Here is a 23,204-nt window from a genome sequence, read left to right on the forward strand (position 1 = left end):
TTGATAAGAACTTGAAATATTGCTTATTATACAAAGCTTAGGGACCGCAAATAATAATTCAAGCTGAAGTAAATTAAAGCCCAAGATAAATTTTAGGACGAGAAGAAAAAACCATTGATTTATTTTTTATATATATATATATATATATAGAAATATATATTTTTTGATAGAGTTGGTTTGTAGCTTGTATATTGTCTATATTGTTAACTTCATAAAATTTCTAACATCAAAGTAGTCATGGTTATATTGTTTATGTGTTTGTTTCGACAAGTTGCAGTGTGAAACTTTTTATCGAAGCTTTCCTGTAAGCCTTACATATATAAATAAAACAAGTAAGAAAGCTACAGTCAAGTGTGCTCGACTGTGAGATATCCGCTAGCTAGTGTGAATATATAAGCAAAACAGCGCGATACTCATTTCAAAAAATATTAAATTAATATACCCCAAAAATACTTACAATATATCACGAGATATATTTGGTATATTGATATATAGTAGGTAGGCAGGCTTTCCCTACAAGGGACGGAGGGTATCTTCTTCTCAGAAGTCACACAGTATCGATGCATTTTTGGAAAAATCCAGCAACAACCTGCTGGTAGCTCGAAGCTACAACGAAATAAAGATCGCTTAGACACGGCGAATCGAGGTATTTCAACCGGAGTTGGGATAACTCTGGACATACATAGACGAGATGCTCCAGTGTTTTGTAATGCCTATTTTTACCGCATGAGCAGCCGACAATTTAAACCATTTAAAATGCCGAGTAGCCTGCAGTCTTTTCTTGAAAGCTTCATAACGTATATGGTCAAATTATTTTTATTGAAACCTTGCAGCTTTGCATAAGTTTGTAGTTCGCCAACTCCCATCTCACTTAAGCCTGGAGCGTACTTCAATTTATCTGCTTAGATGGTATCTGTAAATGGTATCTGCAATCGTTTGCAAGAGAATTTGGATAACCAGTACGTATTGCGATGGCTTCTGAATGGTTTAGCCATGAAAACCCTGTTGTGGTGAAGTGAGACCTATGAATGTGGATTCCTCATCCTTATTGGCTAACTTTAATGTTTAGAATAAAATCTATCTATATAACTTTAGCTTATAGTTTAGAATGAAATCTATTGTTAAGGGAGCAGACCATATCCACCAATCTCCGCAGCTCTTTCAGTAAGGGTGCAGTCCATGGCAAGCAAGCGCATGAGAGTCCCTGAGAGCACCTGACTTCACAACATCTCAACTGGTATGGTTGAAATTTCAGTCACCAAACTGGAGAGTTCCTGACTAAGCAAAGTTTGACGTGGTTTACAGATTACAGGTTCCGACCGTGCCGAAGGTAAATTTCTTGTTCCCTATAGTCGAGCGAGCACTTCAGTTGCTTAAGCACGTGATCATTCAAATCAATAAAGAGGTTGAGGATTTGCTTTACAAGCGCAACTGTAATACGGCGTGGGGCTTAGTAATTGTGTACCTTCATCTCAAAAAACGACATTCAACGGCCAAAGATGAACACACATTGAAGTTAAGGAAGGTAGACGCAGATCTCGATCTGGAGACCTTGACCGCTATCACCCTCTAGCTCTTATTGAGCTTGCAAACTTTAAAACGCGCGGGGTTCCTTCTTAAGCTAGAGGCCGTTTACGTGGCTTTGTCTCACGAATCATTGATAACGTAAGGCAACACGGTCGCCGGGCTGAAGAATTCTAACTACAATCCCATTTTCCCGACAATAGTAATAGGATCGAGATTTGCCATCCTTATAAGAACTGTCATCCTTATAATTTTAGCACATGTTGCTGTAAAGCTGTGAAGGATGTATGCTGCTAGCATCCTGCTATATGGCCGACGACAAACCCGCTTTGCCAATGAAGATGAGGTAACCACTTACACTAATGTGCTACTCTCACGTCTAGTAATGTCCACAATTTTACATTAACTAGAATGAAGAGTATTTAACAGACAGTTTGCTCTGAACAGTTCAGTTAAAAATTCAATTTAACAGAGCTTCCACGGCTGTGGAAGTTCTTCTCCGGTTCTCTTCATGTTGTTGCAATACTCCGGCCAAACCAATGACACTGTCATCTGTATGATAACTAGCGATTACTGGGTTCGATATCAGGCATCTCTTCAACTCGTCAAATACATCTTGTTGTGCTGGCTTGCACATGAATTCCTGTTCCTTGCGCAATAGAAAACGCAATGGCTCTGAGATGATAGCAAATACAGCTTCGAATTTGCGAAAATAACCAGTGAGTCCCAGAAACTTTCTCACATCGGTTACATTGGTGGGCTTCGGAAACATTCTAATGGCATTCGTCTTAATATCCGTCTGCGTGTATTTGGTGAAGAAGGAATGTGATTGACTGCTTGTAGTTCACATTTATCCATATTTAAAGTCAATCCACACTCATGCAAAACTTTAAGGACTCGCTCTAGCTTCTCATACATTTCGCTAAAAGTATGGCTACCAATAAGGATGTCATCCATGTAGTGTATCATATCGCCTTTGTACACTCTCCTCTGTAATTCTGTTATAAGTCGATTAAAAACAGCAGGTGCGTTTTTCAATCAAAATGGAAGTCGCTTGAATTCATATAATCCATCGGGGGTGATAAATGATTGGAATTTCCTACTCTCTGGTGCTATTTCAATCTGGTAATAGCCACGTTAATGTCCAGGGATGAAAAGTATTTATATCGTTTTGCCTCCTGCAGTCGCTCCTCAATGTTCGGTACTGGGAACTTTTCCTTCTCGATCAACTTGTTCAGACGTCTGTAATCGACACACATTCGATCACTACCATTCGGATTTCTGATGAGCACTATCGGGCTGTCGTACTCTGATGTGGATAACGTTATAATATCCTGCTCCAACAACTCGTCGATTATTTTGCGAACAACTTCCTTCTTTGGCTCGTAAACTCGATAACGCACTTGAGAAACTGTCTGACCGCTCCTAACAATTATATGGGTTTGGACTAAATTTGTTTTTCCTATGGGTTCAATCCTATAGAGAAAACATTGGGGAATCTTTCCAGCAAATTACGTATTTGGCCTCTTTCCTGATCATTCTGAAAATTGACCAAAAGTTTGTCTATAGCATTGTCGATTGGAATTAACTGCTGATGAACTCCTTTAACTTTTGTGACATATGGCTGAAAACTTAGCGTGAGATAAGCGCTAATGATAACATCTTGACCCAAGCGAAATTCCTCCTGTAACAGGTCGTCGTCTGCTACATATACTTTGGCTGTGACCACTTTTCCTTCGATGTCCATATCCACAGTGATCGCTTCTGTGGGGATACATGAAACCCCGCAAATGACTCTTATTTGCATTTGCGTTGATTTTTCTGGCAACAGATTGGCGCGCGATACTAGACTGGCTACCTGTATCAATGAAGGCGCTATACTCGTGTGAATTTATAAAGATCCTGTAACAGGTCGTCGTTTGCTACATATACTTTGGCTGTGACCACTTTTCCTTCGATGTCCATATCCACAGTGATCGCTTTTGTGAGGATACATGAAACCCCGCAAATGCCTCTTATTTGCATTTGCGTTGATTTTTCTGGCGCGTGATACTAGACTGGCTACCTGTTTCAATGAAGACGCTATACTCGTGTGAATTTATAAAGATTTTTCTGATGAAAAGTTTGTCATGGTTGGTGGCGGATTGACAAGCTCCATTTGGCTCATGAAATTTGTTGCATTTATTACAGCGCAGCTTTTTCTTTTCCTTTGAGCACGAATTAGCAAAGTGTCCCAACTGTCCGCAGTTGTAACACTTCAGGATTTCCCTTGACGTTGATGACTTTACATCGCTGTCCTGCTTTTGCGCGAAGTTGCTGCCTTTTAGTAAGAATTCTTTTTTATTTGTGCTCGGTCGACCTCTATTTTCAAAATAAGATTCAGCTGCATCACGAAGTTGCTTCATTGACGAGAAGTGAATCGCTGCAATACTGTTTTGCAGTTCTCGGTGCTGTAGTCCTGATCTCACGTATCTTATAATAGCGGCTTCGCTTAGCTGGTACCGCACTCCAAGGGCGGACATCCTGAAACAGTACTCCTTGACCGTCTCCTTTGATCGTCTGGTTGCATTTGCCATATTAAAATGCACTTCTGCTTCGTCTGGATTTGCTCCGAACTCATCCAGTATAGCTTCAGCAAAACTATTCCATGTCGTGTGAAGAATAGGTGAGGAATCGAGCCACGTCTTGGCTGGTCCCGTTAGTATTGTGTATATTGCGAGCAATACAAATTTCTCGTCCCATTGATAAGCATCAACCACTTTGTTGACTTGATCAATGAACTGGTTTACGGAAATGGCGTTCTCATCACGATCGAACTCCGGCAATGTGTTGCAATTTCTTTCACTGATACTTGCCTTATGACCTGTCCAATATGTCTGTTATCATTGTTGATATTTTCGGGTTCCACCTCAATGATCTGATGCTGTTGATTGTTTGCCATTGATGCTTCTGCATTTCGCCTTTGCATTGCGAGTAGCTGACCCATCGTATGCTTCAATGCTTTCATTATACCCGCTACCCATTGGGTAGAAGGGTATTATAACTTTGTGTCGACAGGAAATGTATGTAACAGGTAGAAGGAGGCATCTCCGACCCTATAAAGTATATATATTCTTGATCAGCGTCAACAGCCGAGACGATCTAGCCATGTCCGTCTGTCCGTCTGTGTGTCTGTCCGTCCGTCCGTATGAACACCTAGATCTCAGAGACTACGATAGATAGAGCTATAATTTTTTTTCGACAGCATTTGTTATGTTTGAACGCAGATCAAGTTTGTTTCAAATTTTTGCCACGCCCACTTCCGGCTCCGCAAATCAAAAAAATCGAATAACAAGCGTAATTTTAAAGCTAGAGTTGCGAATTTTGGTATATGTAATTATAACTATGATTCTTGAAAATTTGGTTGCGATCAGATAAAAATTGTGGAAGTTATTAAAGAAATACTTTTGTATTGGCAAAAACGCCTACTTACTAGGGGTCTTAGTTGCTTTGGCTGACAATCTGGTATATTGAGCCGTCTATGGTATATTCTGAATGCGGTACTATATCGATACACCACATATACCATTTGGTATATTTTTAGAATTTTTGTAGTATATTTGGTATATTTTGAGAATAATACCACAAAATATATTGCTTTTATTCAAAATGGGTAGCGGGTATCCCACATTCGAGTACACTCGACTGTAGCTTTCTTACTTGTTTCTTAATTCGATCGTCTCTCTGTTGGCGTTGATTGCGAATTTCATCACAACTGAATTAATATGCCTTCGAGTGATAACTGTTTGTAGGCTTATTAAGATAATTGAGTGGATATGTTTTAACAGTTTAAATTATAATATTCTCCTGTAACGTGCTTCTTGCTCGAGTGCGTGCTTCATAATACTCGTGGTTGAATAAATTAGTGCGAACTCTTTATCGAATATGGTAGATTGTGAGATACTCACTACCCATTTTAAATAAAAAAAAGCGGTATTTTCCGTTAAATATACCAAACTAGTAAACTAAAAATGGTCAAAATACATCAAAGACTGTAGTTGGTATATTAAAATAGTGTTACATTCAAAATATACCATAATGTGCTATATGGTCTGCCAAAGTATGCTATGACCCGATTGGAGTAGTCGATTTTTGCATTGCAAAAGTATTTCTTAAATAACTTCTACAGGTTTATAATTATCTCTACTCTATGGATAGCAGGTGTAACAAACAATAAGCTCTATTGTATTTCTTCTGCCAATCCAATACATTGGTTTGCAGATACTAAAAAACTACCAAACTGATAAGCGTGAAATCTTTATCTAAGCTAAGACATATGAAGAAAAAGTTATATAATTCGCAAGTTACACAAATGTTAGGCTGACTATTTTTTTTTTTATCAACTTTTATGTAAAATGCAAAAAATTCATGGCCATACCACTGAAATGAAATTATTCAAAGAAACAGATGAACTCACATTCTTCTTGCAACTTTTATTGCAATATTTATTTGATTTTAAATTTTCTATGCAGTTCTGCGACTTACAAGTTTTATCTAATGCTATTTCTCTTCACGAGAATATGCATCAAGAGCTTTCTAGTCATTTGTTTTTAAATTTATTATATTTTTGCATGTGATCGCTTTGCTGATATCAGTCAGCAAAAATAGGTTATCTTTTTTCGTCAGTAGAACAGCCAAATTGATATCAACATACTTTTCAGCTTCAAAGTATCGGTACTCTTATTGTACCCGCTACCCATAGGGTAGAAGGGTATTATAACTTTGTGCCGGCAGGAAATGTACATATGTAACAGGTAGAACGAGGCATCTCCGACCCTATAAAGTATTTATATTCTTGATCAGCGTCAACAGCCGAGACGATCTAGCCATATCCGTCTGTCCGTCTGTGTGTCTGTCCGTATGAAACACTGGATCTCAGATACTATAAGAGATAGAGCTATAATTTTGTTGTTTGCACGCAGATCAAGTTTGTTTCAAATTTTTGCCACGCCCACTTCCGACCCCGCAAATCAAAAAAATCGAATAACAAGCGTAATTTTAAATCTAGAGTTTTGGTACATACAATAATTACTATAGTAGTTATGATTCCTGAAAATTTGGTTGCGATCAGATAAAAATTGTCAAAGTTATTAAAGAAATACTTTTGTATGGGCAAAAACGCCTAATTACAAGGGGTCTTAGTTGCTTTGGCTGACAATCTGGTATATTGTGCCGTCAATGGTATATTTTGAATGCGGTACTATATCAACATACCAAATATACCATTTGGTATATTTTTAGTATTTTTGCAGTATATTCGGTACATTTTGTGAATAACACCGCAATATTTTACTTTTATTCAAAATGAGTAGCGGGTAACTCACAGTAGAGCACACTCGACTGTAGCTTTCTTATAGCCTATTTCCACTGCACCAAAAAAACGCGGTTTTTTCCGTTCAGGTTGAATGGTACGTTCGCTCAATGTAAAAACCCATAAGAAAAAAAAGTCGTTTCGAAACGTAAAAAAATTGAGTGCAGTGGAAAAAGGCTATAATAGCCTTGTTTAATTTAAGATTAAATATCACGTCAAATTGCCAATATAAAAATGTTTTTATTTGATATTTTTGTATCGATATGTGACGCTAAAGTGGCTGAGCTAACTTTACGCACATTGAAAGTGCTGCTATTGTTTGTGTCCCGATAAACATGTCAGTCGAATGAGCTGTGTCGCCACGGAGTAGAATTAAGACGGAATTATTTTAAGTTATTGTTTTAACAGGATGCATTATTTATTATTATTTATTAAATGGCCCATTTTTGGTTTATTTATAAATATTTTTTTTTTGCACTCGTAAGCAGCTGTTCGAATGATGTGACTTTGATATAAGAACTTCCATCATATAATCGCATCATTAAATCATATGCGTTTGATCTAAATATAATATAAAAGTTTCTAAAAGCGCAGTCAAAACTGTCGTCTTGTCGTCGACAATATTTCGGAATTTTTATCTAAATCAGTACGATATTAATGGCAATTATTCCTTTTTTTAACTTGTTGAAATTATTAAATAATGAATAGATTATATATGAGTATATACTTTATAATCGTCCTAGAGAAATATTTTATATCGTTTGCGTTGCTTTTTTTTACTTCAATATTATTCTTCTGCTTGCCTGAGTTGCTTTGCCCTTGCACAACTAAACAGCTGTTCGTATAATTCGATAGTGGTGTAAACACTAAAATAACATAATCGAATCTTTCCAGCAGATGTCGTTGGTGTAATCAGGAAACTGAAGTCAAAAGGTAAAGTACATATGTGAAAAAGTGGCTAGTGAAGGGAAATGCATTACATTTGGATTAGAAATTAAATCTCTGACGAAATTTCGCGGTGGAAGAATGTGCAACTTTTCTTTTGTAAATAAATAATGAATATCAGTTTAGAAGTGGGCACATCTTAAACGAATGTCTATGCTGCAGGCTTTCACAAAAACAAATGTTCGCTTTGTGGATAGACTTGAGCACCCTTGCTCTGCATTAGTCGATTACTTGTCAACAAGTAAAAAGAACAAATACGCATTGTACATACATATGTATGCCTTATGTAGACGCAGAGTTTGTTTTTTTTGCAAGAAGACACTCAAGAAGGGATTGTCTGAAAAAAAAAACTCGCCCATATTGTTAGTATATTATAAGCATATATATTAGGATATAATGTACATTTTAAATTAGCCAGATTCTGTTGTAAAGCATTGCAATTCGGCTGAATACTGTTAAATTTATATGTATGTTGTATACACTTCAATCGAATAGCAAGATTCTGCGCCTGAAATCTACAATTTATATTAATATTTGTTATCTTACAGCATTTTCGGAATAACTGACAAAAGTATTAGTTAAGTAGTATCCTGTTCTGCGCTCAATATGGAACAAGTGATAGATGTCGGTTGCGTTAAGGAGGAGCAATGTGAGGTAATGTGCAATATGATAAGAGCACAGGATTGGCAATTGGCGATGAGACACAGGGACTTAGGACTTGTCAAGATTGAACAGGAAATGAATATTGCGTGGCCAGGGACAAACAATGCAACTGAAGAGATTAAAGAGTTAAATTTGGAGAAGATAAAAAAGTGAGTAAGCTGTAAAGGCATTAAAATGTGTTATCATTAATCAACTTTATTTTCGAATCCAAAGATACAATAATAATGTGAAATCGCAGTTTACTGTAGCTGCTATCAATAAACCTTTCAAGTGTTTACATTGCGTTAAGGACTTCGCCACCAGCAGCAACTTAAAGGTCCATCTGACTCGTACTCATTCTGGAGATCAAGAACGTCCTTTTGTGTGTCCGAATTGTCCAAAGTCATTTGCGACAAATGATAATCTCCAGAAGCATATTCGCAGGCATTCAAATGAACGAACACTACATTGTCCCCACTGCCCAAAAGCTTTTGCTACCAAGGATAACTTACAGAAACATATTCGCAGGCATTCAAACGAACGGACACTAGTTTGTCCACATTGCCCGAAAGCATTTGCCACAAACGACAATCTTCAAAAGCACATCCGTCGGCATTCAAGCGAACGTACGCTGCAATGTCCACACTGCCCAAAAGCTTTTGCGACCAATGATAATCTCCATAGGCACATTCGTGGTCACACAGGTGAACGGCCTTTTAAGTGTCCCTATTGTCCAAAACCTTTTGCGCAAAATAGGGATCTGAAAGCGCATATCTTGGAGCATATAGGTGAAAAGCCCTTTAAATGTCCACATTGTCCAAAAGCTTGTGTGCGGAACGAGGGATTAAAGAAGCATATACTGCGACTACATAAGGATGTAGAGCCGGAACATTCGACAGTGAATGGTTTTCCAAAACAGTGAGTATCTTTGTATCACCAAAAATACTTTAAAAATTTCTAAATCTTAATGTTCCAACAGCTGCTGGCAAGCAACAAAGGAAGCCACATACATTAATGATTCCAGCGGCAGAATTCTTATGTGCAAATATGATTTATTAAAAAATTCGACACTGATGCCCACAGACGAGGCGTAGTTATTTGAATGCTCCAAGCAGAGACTTGGGGCACGGAATCTTGATCTCAGTGAAACGGTTTTACAACTTATTCTCGCAGAGCGAAAATCTGGCAGTTTAACAAGGGAAAGCATGCAATAGTTCGATTCAGCAGCCGCCATGATTAATAAAATACTTCAGTAAAATGGCTAAATTCTTAACAATACGCATAAGCTTACGTATATTTTTTTATTGGGCATCTAAATTCAAAGCTTTTTTGGATTGGTTTGCGTTAAGTTCATTTCGGAATACTTAGGTATCGTTTTAAATAGTCTGTTCCCATAAAATATCTAAATGTTTTGTAATATTGCTGTTGCAAAATAATCCTTGGAACTTTAAAATAAAACAAATCGTTTCTCAATCTTTCATATTTCTTGGAGTATATTTGTTAAAGTTTATTTTTGAAATTAATCTTTGCGAATGCTTGGTTAACTTAGTTTTATTAAATTTTTATTATTTACCTAGAGAATTTTCTATAATTATTATACATTTTTTTTTAATCGTTTTAGCAAATTTAATTTGAATTGCAGCTTAGATTTTGATATATGTATGCGCAGCATAACGAAATCACAAAATTTTATCACAATTTGCGAAAATAAGTATTGTATTAATTTTAATTGCTACGTTCTCTTAGAGTATTTACCTTTACAATATTTGGAATTTAATCAATAACATTTAAATTTTTTTAAGAGAACAAAGTCAATAATTTATATAGGTTGAGATGAAAGTTTAAGTATTAAAGATTTTTTGGTGTATCTTTCGTACTACAAGATACACCTAACATTGCACAGCGCCCCAAAGTTTAGTCTCTTGGTACATTCGATTAATATTGTCCCTGATCAGCTTAGCCTTATCTGAAACGGTAAAACGATTGAATACAACTAAATTATGTAAGCTCAAGAGGAATAATATTAAAAGTTTTATATTTTTATAGAATTTACTAACCGTGGGATAAATTATGCACTATCAGATTTTTCATCAGAAAATCGATACACATTTCATGGCTGGCTCCAAGTGAGTGCATATTGCACGTGAAGGCACTGGTTGGAATATGTACGGGGATATATTGGAAGTTTGATTTTTGAGAAATGGCTCACCTAAGTTGCCGAAAGACAATATCCTCCCGATCCTTGACAGGCTGCTCTCCCTGTATTATTATGTTCCCTTTGTTTGACCTGAGATTATGCTTTGAAATCGTTGCCGTAGTAGCAGCACCATGATGCGAAGAGCTTGATGAGGACTCGAGCTTAGGAGTAGACATAGTCATATTCATATCTTTTGCGTCTCTGCTTGTTTCTACTATTGCTAAACGGTGTTTTTGCTTTGACTGGCTCCGTTGTTGTCGACGCAGTTGTTTTGTGTGACGATGCTCCCTCTCTGATTGGATGGCGTCAAGAAATGCAGCATTCCAGAAACGCATTTTCTGCCAAATGGGTTGCGTGCGCATTGATACGAAAAGATATTCGCGGTAAGGATCACAGCCAGGAACTTCAACTACAAGAAATTTTGAATATAAGTTTAATTATTTAAAATAATCAAAAAATTATTTAACCTTCGTGGTAAAATAAAAAACACAGATTCATGAGAACCGTTGCTGGTCCATAATCTTCAAACTCGGCACATTCGAATAATGCCAGGGCATAATATTGGGCCAGAGCGTTTAATGTTGATGACTCTAGACGTTTGCTCCTGTTGCGTTGCACACTAAGAAACCTTGTGAACCAGAGACGACCTATCTCCAAACGCAATAGAACACCAAATTCAGATTTTAATTCGAGGTTGACAGCCATAAAATTGTTGAAGAGCAAATGAGTGAAATGCTTCATAAATTCCTTGACAGGTTCTTCGCCGGCTCGGCAGTCTAGACTAATTGAAGAAGCCCATGACGGCACGGAATTTTGCGATTCCGAACGTATAAAGTTACGCCAGTCACTCGATTCCATGCTGGGACTGCCGTGGATCTGGTCTGGCTCATCACGTAGACTTGTTAGCGTGCTACTATTTGAAGTATGAGTGTTGCGCATTGGCACCCTCACAGCACCCCACTGTTGGCGCGCAATTTGTTCGACCAATGTTCCATTGCCAACACCTGCACCACAAACTGGTGTTTCTGTGGGTGATTGAACGTCAATTTGTGGTGGCTTAATTGATGCATCCAAAAGTTCGCTAATCCGTTGCATATCCTTCTGTAAATCCAGTTCACTGCGTCGGGCACCAGCAATAGCTCTAGCTCGCGCATAGCCTCCCGAGTTACGGGACTCGATTTCCATAGAGTTGGAATGTGTGGTGCTGCTACCAGCATCATTGGATCGTGCAGCTGACTGTTCAGGCAACGATAACGAACTGCTATCCTCACTGCTGCTGCCGCATGTGCTGCTTGAGGAATCGGAACTGGAGCGTAAGTGTCCTTTTCCCAATTTATCAGCAGAACGAACTCCCGAAAACTCCAATCGCGTGCCTGAAATAGGCTAAGTTAATTACTATGTTTTATATATCGTTAAAAACAAAAATAAAATAATCTACTAACGTGCCGCTAAATTCGGTAACCTAAAACGCCCCGATATGATCTCTTCGTGCGCCCGGCGTGCCTTTATTCGACGCGCTTCAAAATCAATTTCAGTATAGTCAATGGTCTCATCAACTGTTTGTAGAAGGAGTTAGATACATACATATGTACATAGATATTTACGTATTTTTTTTTTATCCACTTACATTTCGGCAATTCCTCTTCATCTTCACAGTAGTCTGAATCACTGCTGCTGCTACTGAATGTTAACTATAAGTAAATAATGATTTTAATGTCGATTACTGATAATATTATTTGGCATTTGACTTTTTGTTTTGTGAAACAATTAGAATTTAAAAACACACGCTTAACCCAAAACTTTGTTTCATTTTATCATACATAGCTGATAATTTTATCATTTGTTATTTAAATGATCTGTGTACAATTACTGTATTTACATACGTTTAACGATATATGTATGCAATTGATCTTTGACGAAATTTTGTTTTGTTTTTGTTTTATTTTTTATATGCTATTGTCTTAATCATTAGCCCGCAAAGTATGGAAAAATATGTACAAACTCTCATATAATGTACAATAAATAAGAATGAAACGCTCGCGATAGTTCATAAAATGTTTATAAAATTTTAAAATGAAACAATTTTAATTCTTCATAATGGTGCCTACTAATAGAAAAGTTCACTACTTTATTGTTGTCTTAGAAAGTACTAGCCACATTTTGGTGTCGAAATGAAGTCAAAAGCAGTGTTTTTCATTCATAATGGGTAGCGGGTATCTGACAGTAGAGTACAGTCTTAAAACTGTAAATAGCTACAATATACTGTTATAATATAATATATAATGTTATAATATAATAAAGTCAATTGCTGTCGACTACAGCTTTCTCTTTTGTTTTTATTTATATATTATTATGGTACTGATTAGCAAAATAAATATGCCACTACAAATTTTACTATATACACCAAGGGATAAGCGAGTTCTATAGCATTTCATCTTAACCTTACTCAATAAAATTACCTTATTTGATATGCCATTGATCAATTCATTACTGTTTCCAAGGACCGTCAATAGCTTTGACTTGAGTGTTCCAATACTAGGCGTTCTCTCAATAAGTAATTTGATTTTTGATCTCTCATTGGAAAATGCGGCAGTTGGAGTTCCTGGAGTAGGCGTGAGGGGTGGCTTTGCATCGACCATTATGATTTAACGTACATATGTTTATTATGAGTTTTTTTTAACGTTTTTACTAGTTGTTACTGTAGCCATTTAATATACGATTTCGTCTGAAACTTTTGTTGCTATTTGGACTGCGATAGCGAATGCGGTTTCAAATATTGATTTTTCGTGTATATTTAGAAAAAAAAAATAATCGAATCATCGTAGCACAGAGCCAAAAGCATGTATTCTTATTATTCTGTTTCTTCACTTCCATTAGGTATTTTTAACCTTAGTATGTACATTAAAGCAATTTGTCAGCTGTTACTCGTATTGGTTACAAATACATTTGTTTTTTTTTTGAGCTATTCTATAAAATAAACCATTTTTTTTTTGATATTTTTAAAATGTAAAAATTCTATATTGTTAAAGCACAGGTCCTTATAAAGAAAATCTATGTATACACACTTAAAAATACATTTGTAATTTTATTTTAAGTAACATTTATCCCCAATACTTTCACCGCACTCGATATACTAGTGTTTTATGTTTTAAGATTCCGTGTGTGTAATGCTTGCCTTACAAATACTTGCATGCAAAAGCTTTCGCAGAACTTTTTGCACAATAACATTAGCCGGCGTTTCTTATATGTGTCTAAGGACATCTGCAAGATTTGAACGGAAAGCTGACATGTCGATATTATAAATGTACGTGCGTTTCGTTATTCACCAATATTTATATGATTGGATGCTCATACATAAATATGCAAATAAATATTTTTTTGAATTAATTTCCCATTATTAAACACATCAAGAACAATTACAAAAGTTCGTAGATTTTAGATATGCTTGTATGTATAAAACAAAGAATGACATCATTACCAGAACCTTTTACAACAGTGCCAATAAAATTGTTTGTAGTTTCCAAATAATTATTATTTTTATATTTTTTTTTTTATTAGTAGGCAGCTTTTCAGCAGCTTCGCCAGCGTTTTTATGCCCGATATCCATAAGGTATTGAAACTTTGTGCATGCAGGAAACGCATATTGCAACTTGCAAGCATCTACTACCCTATAAAGTACATACATATATACATAACTATATTCATGATCAACGTCAACAGACGAGACTATGATACAATTATAGAAGGTATTCTCGTCTGCAAAAGCTTTCGTCAGTGCGTGTTGGTTTTTCGACGCAAGAGGTTGTCTGCGGACCAATTTTTTCTGCAATTAACCCTTGTGCAAAATTACATTTTGCAATGTATGCCGTAGACACGGATAGAATTAGAACATTTCGAGAATTAGAGAATTCTCATATATATTATTAATATTGTTCATAAAAAACTTACATTTTAAAAGTATGTCAAGGCGTCATTAATATTAGCTTCTAAATGTGTTAATAATGATTGCTTCGTTTAAGGGTGCGTTAATGCACATTTCATTGTCGTCTCGCTCACACTACTACGCTGAGACCCTTTCACTCGCACTCATTGGTATTGGTATTATAGAGGGACAGCTTTTGCCGACGAGACTACCTTCTATAATTGTATCATGGACGAGACTATATAGCCATGTTCGTCTGTCTATCTGTCCGTCCGTCCGACCGTATGAACATCTAGATCTCAGCAAGCGTAATTTTAAATTTTGTATGATTCAGATAAAAATTGTAGAAGTTAATAAGGAAATATTTTTTTATATTCTCAATGGTATATTTATACCCGATACCCATAGGGTAGAAGGGTATTATAACTTTGTGCCGGCAGGAAATGTATGTAGAAGGAGGCATTTCCGACCCTGTAAAGTATATATATTCTTCATCACCATCAACAGCCGAAACGATCTAGCCATGTCCGTCTGTCCGTAGGAAGCGCTGGATCTCAGCTACTATAAGAGATAGAGCTATAATTTTTTTTGCAACGCCCTCTTCCGGCGTCAGCCAAAGTAACTAAGACCCCTAGTAAGTAGGCGTTTTAGCCTATACAAAAGTATTTCTTTAATAACTTCCACAATTTTGATCGCAACCAAATTACTATTGTTATTATTGCTCTACCTTTAATATTACGCTTATTATTCGAATTTATTGATTTGCGTGCAAACATATAAAATGCTGTCGAAGAAATGTAAATCGCCTCCAAGAATTTTGTAGACCACGACAACGGCTTATCACTTTAATGAGAAGTTCCAAGCAGTATCGACAATTTTTAGCAGATGAGCAAGAACACATGCATAGGAAGGAAATGGAAAAATAATATAACTTTCAGATGTATGTATGTATTGCGGTGCCTCACAGGCCTTAGTGCGGCTGCGTTTGTTGTACAGCGATTGTCACACAATCTTACGGATTTTAAAAACGAGAATTTTAAATTACGGGAAATATTTTCTTTGAGAACTATTCGCTAAAATAAGCTACCAAGTGACAGCGACCTCAAGAAACAATGAGAATACTCGAAAATGTCGTTGTCGATTTGGAAGGACAATAAGGCAATAGGTTGATCCAATGCAATCCAAGAATATAACAGAAACATGGATAGTGACAACTCAATGGAAAAGATTATTTGTAAGATTTCCATAAGTAAACGAACTTTGTAAGGAAATATTTGAAATTTTGTAACAAGTAATAAGGCAACAGTCGTGTGTGCTCGATTGTGAGATACCCGCTATCAATTTTGAAAAAAGGCAAAATATTGCGTTATTATTCTCAAAAAATATTACAATTATAACAAGTGGTATATTTTGTATATCGATATAGTGACACATTCAAAATATACCATAGTCGACACAATATACCAGATTGTCATCCAAAGCAACTAAGACCCCTAGAAAGTAGGCGTTTTTGCCCATACAAAAGTTTTATTTAATAAAGTATTTATAAATAAAGTTTTTATCTGATCGGAACGAAATTGTCAGGAATCACAACTACTATAGCTATTATTATACATGTACATATTTATATATACACCCCCAAAGTGGGCGTGTTAAAAAATATGCGTGGAAACATAACAAATGCTGTTGAAAAAATAGAGCTCTATCTCTTATAGTCTCTGAGATCAAGTGTTTCATACGGACAGACGGATATGGCTAGATCGTCTCGGCTGTTGACACTGATTAATAATATATAAACTTTGTTGGATCGGAAATGTCTCCTTCTAACATACATGTTACATATGTTTCCTGCCGGCACAAAGTTATAATACGCTACCCTATGGGTAGCGGGTAAAAACTACAATAATTTTTTTTAAATCTGCTTAAATTATAATGCATTTAAACATACATACAGTTAAATCAGTTTCAAAATGATGTCTCGGCCATTTCCGGGGGCTGTGTTGTTGGAACTGGTGTCGATCTTAGTTGTAATGCTATTTTCTTGTCTTTTCAGCTATGCGCAAGCTGTCATTTGTATGGTTCCATAACCTTTTTCTTCCCGGCGCATTACATCGTTTGCTTTTTTAAATCTTGAAGAGAGTTTGCAACCTTATCGGGTATTCACCTCACGTACAATGAATATTTCTTGTCCTGGTTGATAAATATTATTATTAGCAATTATTTGTTTTCTATTTCTATTTTTATTGTTATTATTTTTATTTTATTGCGACTGTGGAGTTGATTTGATCACTTGGTACTCTGGAGATTGTGACGGCGACAACGTTTTTTTCCTGGTTTCTAGAAAAATATAATTATTCTAGGTAGGTCTTCCCTCTATAAATTCTTGCATTCCTATTCCAGTTGCTTAAAGAATGGGTTTGGGGTTTGCGATCGGTAAAGATTTTGAATTTTGCTCTGCTGTTATAGTAGGTAATTAATAGCTGATTGATAACATTTATTTCTCATTAGCCGCATAACTCTCCTCTGCCTTCGAAAGTATTGCAGAAAGGAATAAAATTGGATGTTTTATTTATGATAGGACTCAGCGTCAGCTGAACCTCTTTTGTAAAATGTGGATAACAAAGAATTATCTCATTTGACATAAAGTACCTTCTTAGTTTCCCAAAAGTTTTTAATGCTTCTACATCGACAGTAATTCGTATTTTGTATTTTTGTACACAGATTGATGAGTATCCTCATAAAGAGAAATAACGGAATTTTATATTTTAACAACATTGAATAAACTTCCTGTAATAGTAGGAGAGACCAAAGAAAGACCTGAGATCTTCCAGCGTTTTAGAGCAGGAATAGTTGGCTATTGCTGAGACTTTACTTGTGTTTGTTTTGATGTTTGGTCGGAAATAACGAAACCGAGAAATCACATTTGTCTAGCTGACATTTCATGTTGGTTTCTTGTAATGTTTGAAAGGTCGTTTTCAAGTGTTTATATTGAGACTAGTTGATTGATGTTATCTTATACAGTGAGTTGATAACAACTAAAAAGGGGAGGTATTCACGTACAAAGGTCCCAAAGGAATGTGCTAACGATTGCAACTGAAGTCATTTATGTAGAAGAACGGACAGTCCTCGACAGATTCGCCATCTCTAACAATGGGCACACTGCTATACCATTCAGCAACTCGTGGAATACAGACTGGATCAAGTTCTCTAGTATCGTTACAACTATTGTACACTAGGTCCACCGAGTATGATCCATTCGGAGCAGGATCTAAAAGAATATTTGCTCATCCAAAAGATCTTCTTCTTCCCGACATTTTGCGGAAAAAAGAATGGGATTGATAGTATTTTTCAAAACTCCAAAATATGACACCATTTTAACTCCCTTGCGAATGTCGGATCGCCCGGATTTCAATTTCGGCAAATCTACGACAACTCTATGATATCCCTACTCCCTGGAGGACCTTTATAATTATTTGTCTGCCGAATGTGAGAAAATCCATTCTTGTCCCTCTCAACGACTTTAGGGCAATCAGATTAATTTCCTATTTATTAAAAACTTTAAAGAAGGTAGGTGACATGCACATTAGAAGCAAAGCTGTCAACTGATGGCCGCAACCAGCATGAATATATACATATGACTGTCCACTGATTAGTGACAAGCGGATGGTATATAGGTTTGTCGATGCTAAGGTGGTGAAAGGAGGTACTCCGTGAAAATAGGCTGCCGAGCCAAGGAGTAAAATATTTTAGTATCATCCTGGTCAGGTGTAGTGTTGACGACGGGGTACCAAAGACGCGGTAGGGCTTGATAACAATATTTTATTATGCACCTCATGTAAATTAGGGAGGATGATATGAACTTTAAATAACATACACTTAATTAAGTTCATCATGTAGCTTGTCGGTTGTCAGTACAGAAAATGCAGAGTCCGGAGTCAAGGAAATGCTTGAGATCTTTACAATCGAATTGAATGTGCCTAATTGATATTCGTTATGTCTCACGGCTATTTCGGAGAATTATGTTGGATTTTGGCAAAAATGCATCCATATGCGACTTTTGACACGAAGCCATGGTTTTGTTTACAGCATTACCACACGCAGTTCTTTTTCGCATGTGTCTGCTTTTCTGCGTACAATTAATACTGAGAAAGAGATGGTCAAATTATTCAATAAAACTGTGAATAAAAGGAAGTATCAGATGAATTAATTTCCCATTATTAAACACATCAAGAACAATTACAAAAGTTCGTAGATTTTAGATATGCTTGTATGTATAAAACAAAGAATGACATCATTACCAGAACCTTTTACAACAGTGCCAATAAAATTGTTTGTAGTTTCCAAATAATTATTATTTTTATATTTTTTTTTTTATTAGTAGGCAGCTTTTCAGCAGCTTCGCCAGCGTTTTTATGCCCGATATCCATAAGGTATTGAAACTTTGTGCATGCAGGAAACGCATATTGCAACTTGCAAGCATCTACTACCCTATAAAGTACATACATATATACATAACTATATTCATGATCAACGTCAACAGACGAGACTATGATACAATTATAGAAGGTATTCTCGTCTGCAAAAGCTTTCGTCAGTGCGTGTTGGTTTTTCGACGCAAGAGGTTGTCTGCGGACCAATTTTTTCTGCAATTAACCCTTGTGCAAAATTACATTTTGCAATGTATGCCGTAGACACGGATAGAATTAGAACATTTCGAGAATTAGAGAATTCTCATATATATTATTAATATTGTTCATAAAAAACTTACATTTTAAAAGTATGTCAAGGCGTCATTAATATTAGCTTCTAAATGTGTTAATAATGATTGCTTCGTTTAAGGGTGCGTTAATGCACATTTCATTGTCGTCTCGCTCACACTACTACGCTGAGACCCTTTCACTCGCACTCATTGGTATTGGTATTATAGAGGGACAGCTTTTGCCGACGAGACTACCTTCTATAATTGTATCATGGACGAGACTATATAGCCATGTTCGTCTGTCTATCTGTCCGTCCGTCCGACCGTATGAACATCTAGATCTCAGCAAGCGTAATTTTAAATTTTGTATGATTCAGATAAAAATTGTAGAAGTTAATAAGGAAATATTTTTTTATATTCTCAATGGTATATTTATACCCGATACCCATAGGGTAGAAGGGTATTATAACTTTGTGCCGGCAGGAAATGTATGTAGAAGGAGGCATTTCCGACCCCATAAAGTATATATATTCTTCATCACCATCAACAGCCGAAACGATCTAGCCATGTCCGTCTGTCCGTAGGAAGCGCTGGATCTCAGCTACTATAAGAGATAGAGCTATAATTTTTTTTGCAACGCCCACTTCCGGCGTCAGCCAAAGTAACTAAGACCCCTAGTAAGTAGGCGTTTTAGCCTATACAAAAGTATTTCTTTAATAACTTCCACAATTTTGATCGCAACCAAATTACTATTGTTATTATTGCTCTACCTTTAATATTACGCTTATTATTCGAATTTATTGATTTGCGTGCAAACATATAAAATGCTGTCGAAGAAATGTAAATCGCCTCCAAGAATTTTGTAGACCACGACAACGGCTTATCACTTTAATGAGAAGTTCCAAGCAGTATCGACAATTTTTAGCAGATGAGCAAGAACACATGCATAGGAAGGAAATGGAAAAATAATATAACTTTCAGATGTATGTATGTATTGCGGTGCCTCACAGGCCTTAGTGCGGCTGCGTTTGTTGTACAGCGATTGTCACACAATCTTACGGATTTTAAAAACGAGAATTTTAAATTACGGGAAATATTTTCTTTGAGAACTATTCGCTAAAATAAGCTACCAAGTGACAGCGACCTCAAGAAACAATGAGAATACTCGAAAATGTCGTTGTCGATTTGGAAGGACAATAAGGCAATAGGTTGATCCAATGCAATCCAAGAATATAACAGAAACATGGATAGTGACAACTCAATGGAAAAGATTATTTGTAAGATTTCCATAAGTAAACGAACTTTGTAAGGAAATATTTGAAATTTTGTAACAAGTAATAAGGCAACAGTCGTGTGTGCTCGATTGTGAGATACCCGCTATCAATTTTGAAAAAAGGCAAAATATTGCGTTATTATTCTCAAAAAATATTACAATTATAACAAGTGGTATATTTTGTATATCGATATAGTGACACATTCAAAATATACCATAGTCGACACAATATACCAGATTGTCATCCAAAGCAACTAAGACCCCTAGAAAGTAGGCGTTTTTGCCCATACAAAAGTTTTATTTAATAAAGTATTTATAAATAAAGTTTTTATCTGATCGGAACGAAATTGTCAGGAATCACAACTACTATAGCTATTATTATACATGTACATATTTATATATACACCCCCAAAGTGGGCGTGTTAAAAAATATGCGTGGAAACATAACAAATGCTGTTGAAAAAATAGAGCTCTATCTCTTATAGTCTCTGAGATCAAGTGTTTCATACGGACAGACGGATATGGCTAGATCGTCTCGGCTGTTGACACTGATTAATAATATATAAACTTTGTTGGATCGGAAATGTCTCCTTCTAACATACATGTTACATATGTTTCCTGCCGGCACAAAGTTATAATACGCTACCCTATGGGTAGCGGGTAAAAACTACAATAATTTTTTTTAAATCTGCTTAAATTATAATGCATTTAAACATACATACAGTTAAATCAGTTTCAAAATGATGTCTCGGCCATTTCCGGGGGCTGTGTTGTTGGAACTGGTGTCGATCTTAGTTGTAATGCTATTTTCTTGTCTTTTCAGCTATGCGCAAGCTGTCATTTGTATGGTTCCATAACCTTTTTCTTCCCGGCGCATTACATCGTTTGCTTTTTTAAATCTTGAAGAGAGTTTGCAACCTTATCGGGTATTCACCTCACGTACAATGAATATTTCTTGTCCTGGTTGATAAATATTATTATTAGCAATTATTTGTTTTCTATTTCTATTTTTATTGTTATTATTTTTATTTTATTGCGACTGTGGAGTTGATTTGATCACTTGGTACTCTGGAGATTGTGACGGCGACAACGTTTTTTTCCTGGTTTCTAGAAAAATATAATTATTCTAGGTAGGTCTTCCCTCTATAAATTCTTGCATTCCTATTCCAGTTGCTTAAAGAATGGGTTTGGGGTTTGCGATCGGTAAAGATTTTGAATTTTGCTCTGCTGTTATAGTAGGTAATTAATAGCTGATTGATAACATTTATTTCTCATTAGCCGCATAACTCTCCTCTGCCTTCGAAAGTATTGCAGAAAGGAATAAAATTGGATGTTTTATTTATGATAGGACTCAGCGTCAGCTGAACCTCTTTTGTAAAATGTGGATAACAAAGAATTATCTCATTTGACATAAAGTACCTTCTTAGTTTCCCAAAAGTTTTTAATGCTTCTACATCGACAGTAATTCGTATTTTGTATTTTTGTACACAGATTGATGAGTATCCTCATAAAGAGAAATAACGGAATTTTATATTTTAACAACATTGAATAAACTTCCTGTAATAGTAGGAGAGACCAAAGAAAGACCTGAGATCTTCCAGCGTTTTAGAGCAGGAATAGTTGGCTATTGCTGAGACTTTACTTGTGTTTGTTTTGATGTTTGGTCGGAAATAACGAAACCGAGAAATCACATTTGTCTAGCTGACATTTCATGTTGGTTTCTTGTAATGTTTGAAAGGTCGTTTTCAAGTGTTTATATTGAGACTAGTTGATTGATGTTATCTTATACAGTGAGTTGATAACAACTAAAAAGGGGAGGTATTCACGTACAAAGGTCCCAAAGGAATGTGCTAACGATTGCAACTGAAGTCATTTATGTAGAAGAACGGACAGTCCTCGACAGATTCGCCATCTCTAACAATGGGCACACTGCTATACCATTCAGCAACTCGTGGAATACAGACTGGATCAAGTTCTCTAGTATCGTTACAACTATTGTACACTAGGTCCACCGAGTATGATCCATTCGGAGCAGGATCTAAAAGAATATTTGCTCATCCAAAAGATCTTCTTCTTCCCGACATTTTGCGGAAAAAAGAATGGGATTGATAGTATTTTTCAAAACTCCAAAATATGACACCATTTTAACTCCCTTGCGAATGTCGGATCGCCCGGATTTCAATTTCGGCAAATCTACGACAACTCTATGATATCCCTACTCCCTGGAGGACCTTTATAATTATTTGTCTGCCGAATGTGAGAAAATCTATTCTTGTCCCTCTCAACGACTTTAGGGCAATCAGATTAATTTCCTATTTATTAAAAACTTTAAAGAAGGTAGGTGACATGCACATTAGAAGCAAAGCTGTCAACTGATGGCCGCAACCAGCATGAATATATACATATGACTGTCCACTGATTAGTGACAAGCGGATGGTATATAGGTTTGTCGATGCTAAGGTGGTGAAAGGATGTACTCCGTGAAAATAGGCTGCCGAGCCAAGGAGTAAAATATTTTAGTATCATCCTGGTCAGGTGTAGTGTTGACGACGGGGTACCAAAGACGCGGTAGGGCTTGATAACAATATTTTATTATGCACCTCATGTAAATTAGGGAGGATGATATGAACTTTAAATAACATACACTTAATT

The 23,204-nt window shown here is 36.2% G+C and overlaps 2 protein-coding genes and 2 long non-coding RNA genes across 7 annotated transcripts; 3 read left to right on the forward strand and 1 right to left on the reverse strand.

The window, feature by feature from the left end:
• Window positions 1-7,781: 7,781 nt before the first annotated feature.
• LOC117565618 (zinc finger protein 431-like) lies at window positions 7,782-9,943 on the forward strand. 4 transcript variants are annotated; one of them, XM_034244828.2, is made up of 4 exons: window positions 7,782-7,807; window positions 8,368-8,631; window positions 8,696-9,379; window positions 9,441-9,943. In XM_034244828.2, exons 2-4 carry the CDS (start codon window positions 8,426-8,428, stop codon window positions 9,553-9,555), a joined length of 1,005 nt encoding a protein of 334 aa, XP_034100719.1. In that variant the 5' UTR covers window positions 7,782-7,807; window positions 8,368-8,425; the 3' UTR covers window positions 9,556-9,943. The 4 variants fall into 4 exon arrangements, with proteins under 4 accessions (XP_034100719.1, XP_034100716.1, XP_051859230.1 ...); XM_034244825.2 differs by lacking the exon at window positions 7,782-7,807 and adding an exon at window positions 7,828-8,181; XM_052003270.1 differs by lacking the exon at window positions 7,782-7,807 and adding an exon at window positions 7,839-7,918.
• A 74-nt stretch (window positions 9,944-10,017) lies between these two features.
• On the reverse strand, window positions 10,018-14,039 carry LOC117565616 (uncharacterized protein KIAA0513). The gene is made up of 7 exons (XM_034244821.2): window positions 13,118-14,039; window positions 12,286-12,349; window positions 12,101-12,214; window positions 11,126-12,031; window positions 10,671-11,067; window positions 10,519-10,613; window positions 10,018-10,427 (listed from the first exon to the last, which is right to left on the reverse strand). The coding sequence occupies exons 1-7, from the start codon at window positions 13,295-13,297 to the stop codon at window positions 10,351-10,353; spliced, it is 1,833 nt and encodes a 610-aa protein (XP_034100712.1). The 5' UTR covers window positions 13,298-14,039; the 3' UTR covers window positions 10,018-10,350.
• A 1,689-nt stretch (window positions 14,040-15,728) lies between these two features.
• LOC127565314 (uncharacterized) lies at window positions 15,729-16,817 on the forward strand. The gene is made up of 2 exons (XR_007954668.1): window positions 15,729-15,814; window positions 16,634-16,817. It is a non-coding gene; the product is annotated as an uncharacterized LOC127565314 (long non-coding RNA).
• Window positions 16,818-20,470: 3,653 nt separating this feature from the next.
• LOC127565313 (uncharacterized) lies at window positions 20,471-21,559 on the forward strand. The gene is made up of 2 exons (XR_007954667.1): window positions 20,471-20,556; window positions 21,376-21,559. It is a non-coding gene; the product is annotated as an uncharacterized LOC127565313 (long non-coding RNA).
• Window positions 21,560-23,204: the final 1,645 nt, after the last annotated feature.

The sequence above is a fragment of the Drosophila albomicans genome, chromosome 2L, assembly GCF_009650485.2.
Source record: "Drosophila albomicans strain 15112-1751.03 chromosome 2L, ASM965048v2, whole genome shotgun sequence".
Taxonomy (NCBI): Eukaryota; Metazoa; Arthropoda; class Insecta; order Diptera; family Drosophilidae; genus Drosophila; species Drosophila albomicans.

Coding starts and splice junctions, on each gene's coding strand:
- LOC117565616 (XM_034244821.2), bottom strand. CDS start 13,297: ATGGTCGATGCAAAGCCACCCCTCACGCCTACTCCAGGAACTCCAACT. Junction 12,032..12,100: donor GTTACCGAATTTAGCGGCAC/GTTAGTAGATTA, acceptor AGCCTATTTCAG/GCACGCGATTGGAGTTTTCG. Junction 11,068..11,125: donor TTTTTTATTTTACCACGAAG/GTTAAATAATTT, acceptor AATTTCTTGTAG/TTGAAGTTCCTGGCTGTGAT.
- LOC117565618 (XM_034244828.2), top strand. CDS start 8,426: ATGGAACAAGTGATAGATGTCGGTTGCGTTAAGGAGGAGCAATGTGAG. Junction 8,632..8,695: donor AATTTGGAGAAGATAAAAAA/GTGAGTAAGCTG, acceptor TCGAATCCAAAG/ATACAATAATAATGTGAAAT. Junction 9,380..9,440: donor GTGAATGGTTTTCCAAAACA/GTGAGTATCTTT, acceptor ATGTTCCAACAG/CTGCTGGCAAGCAACAAAGG.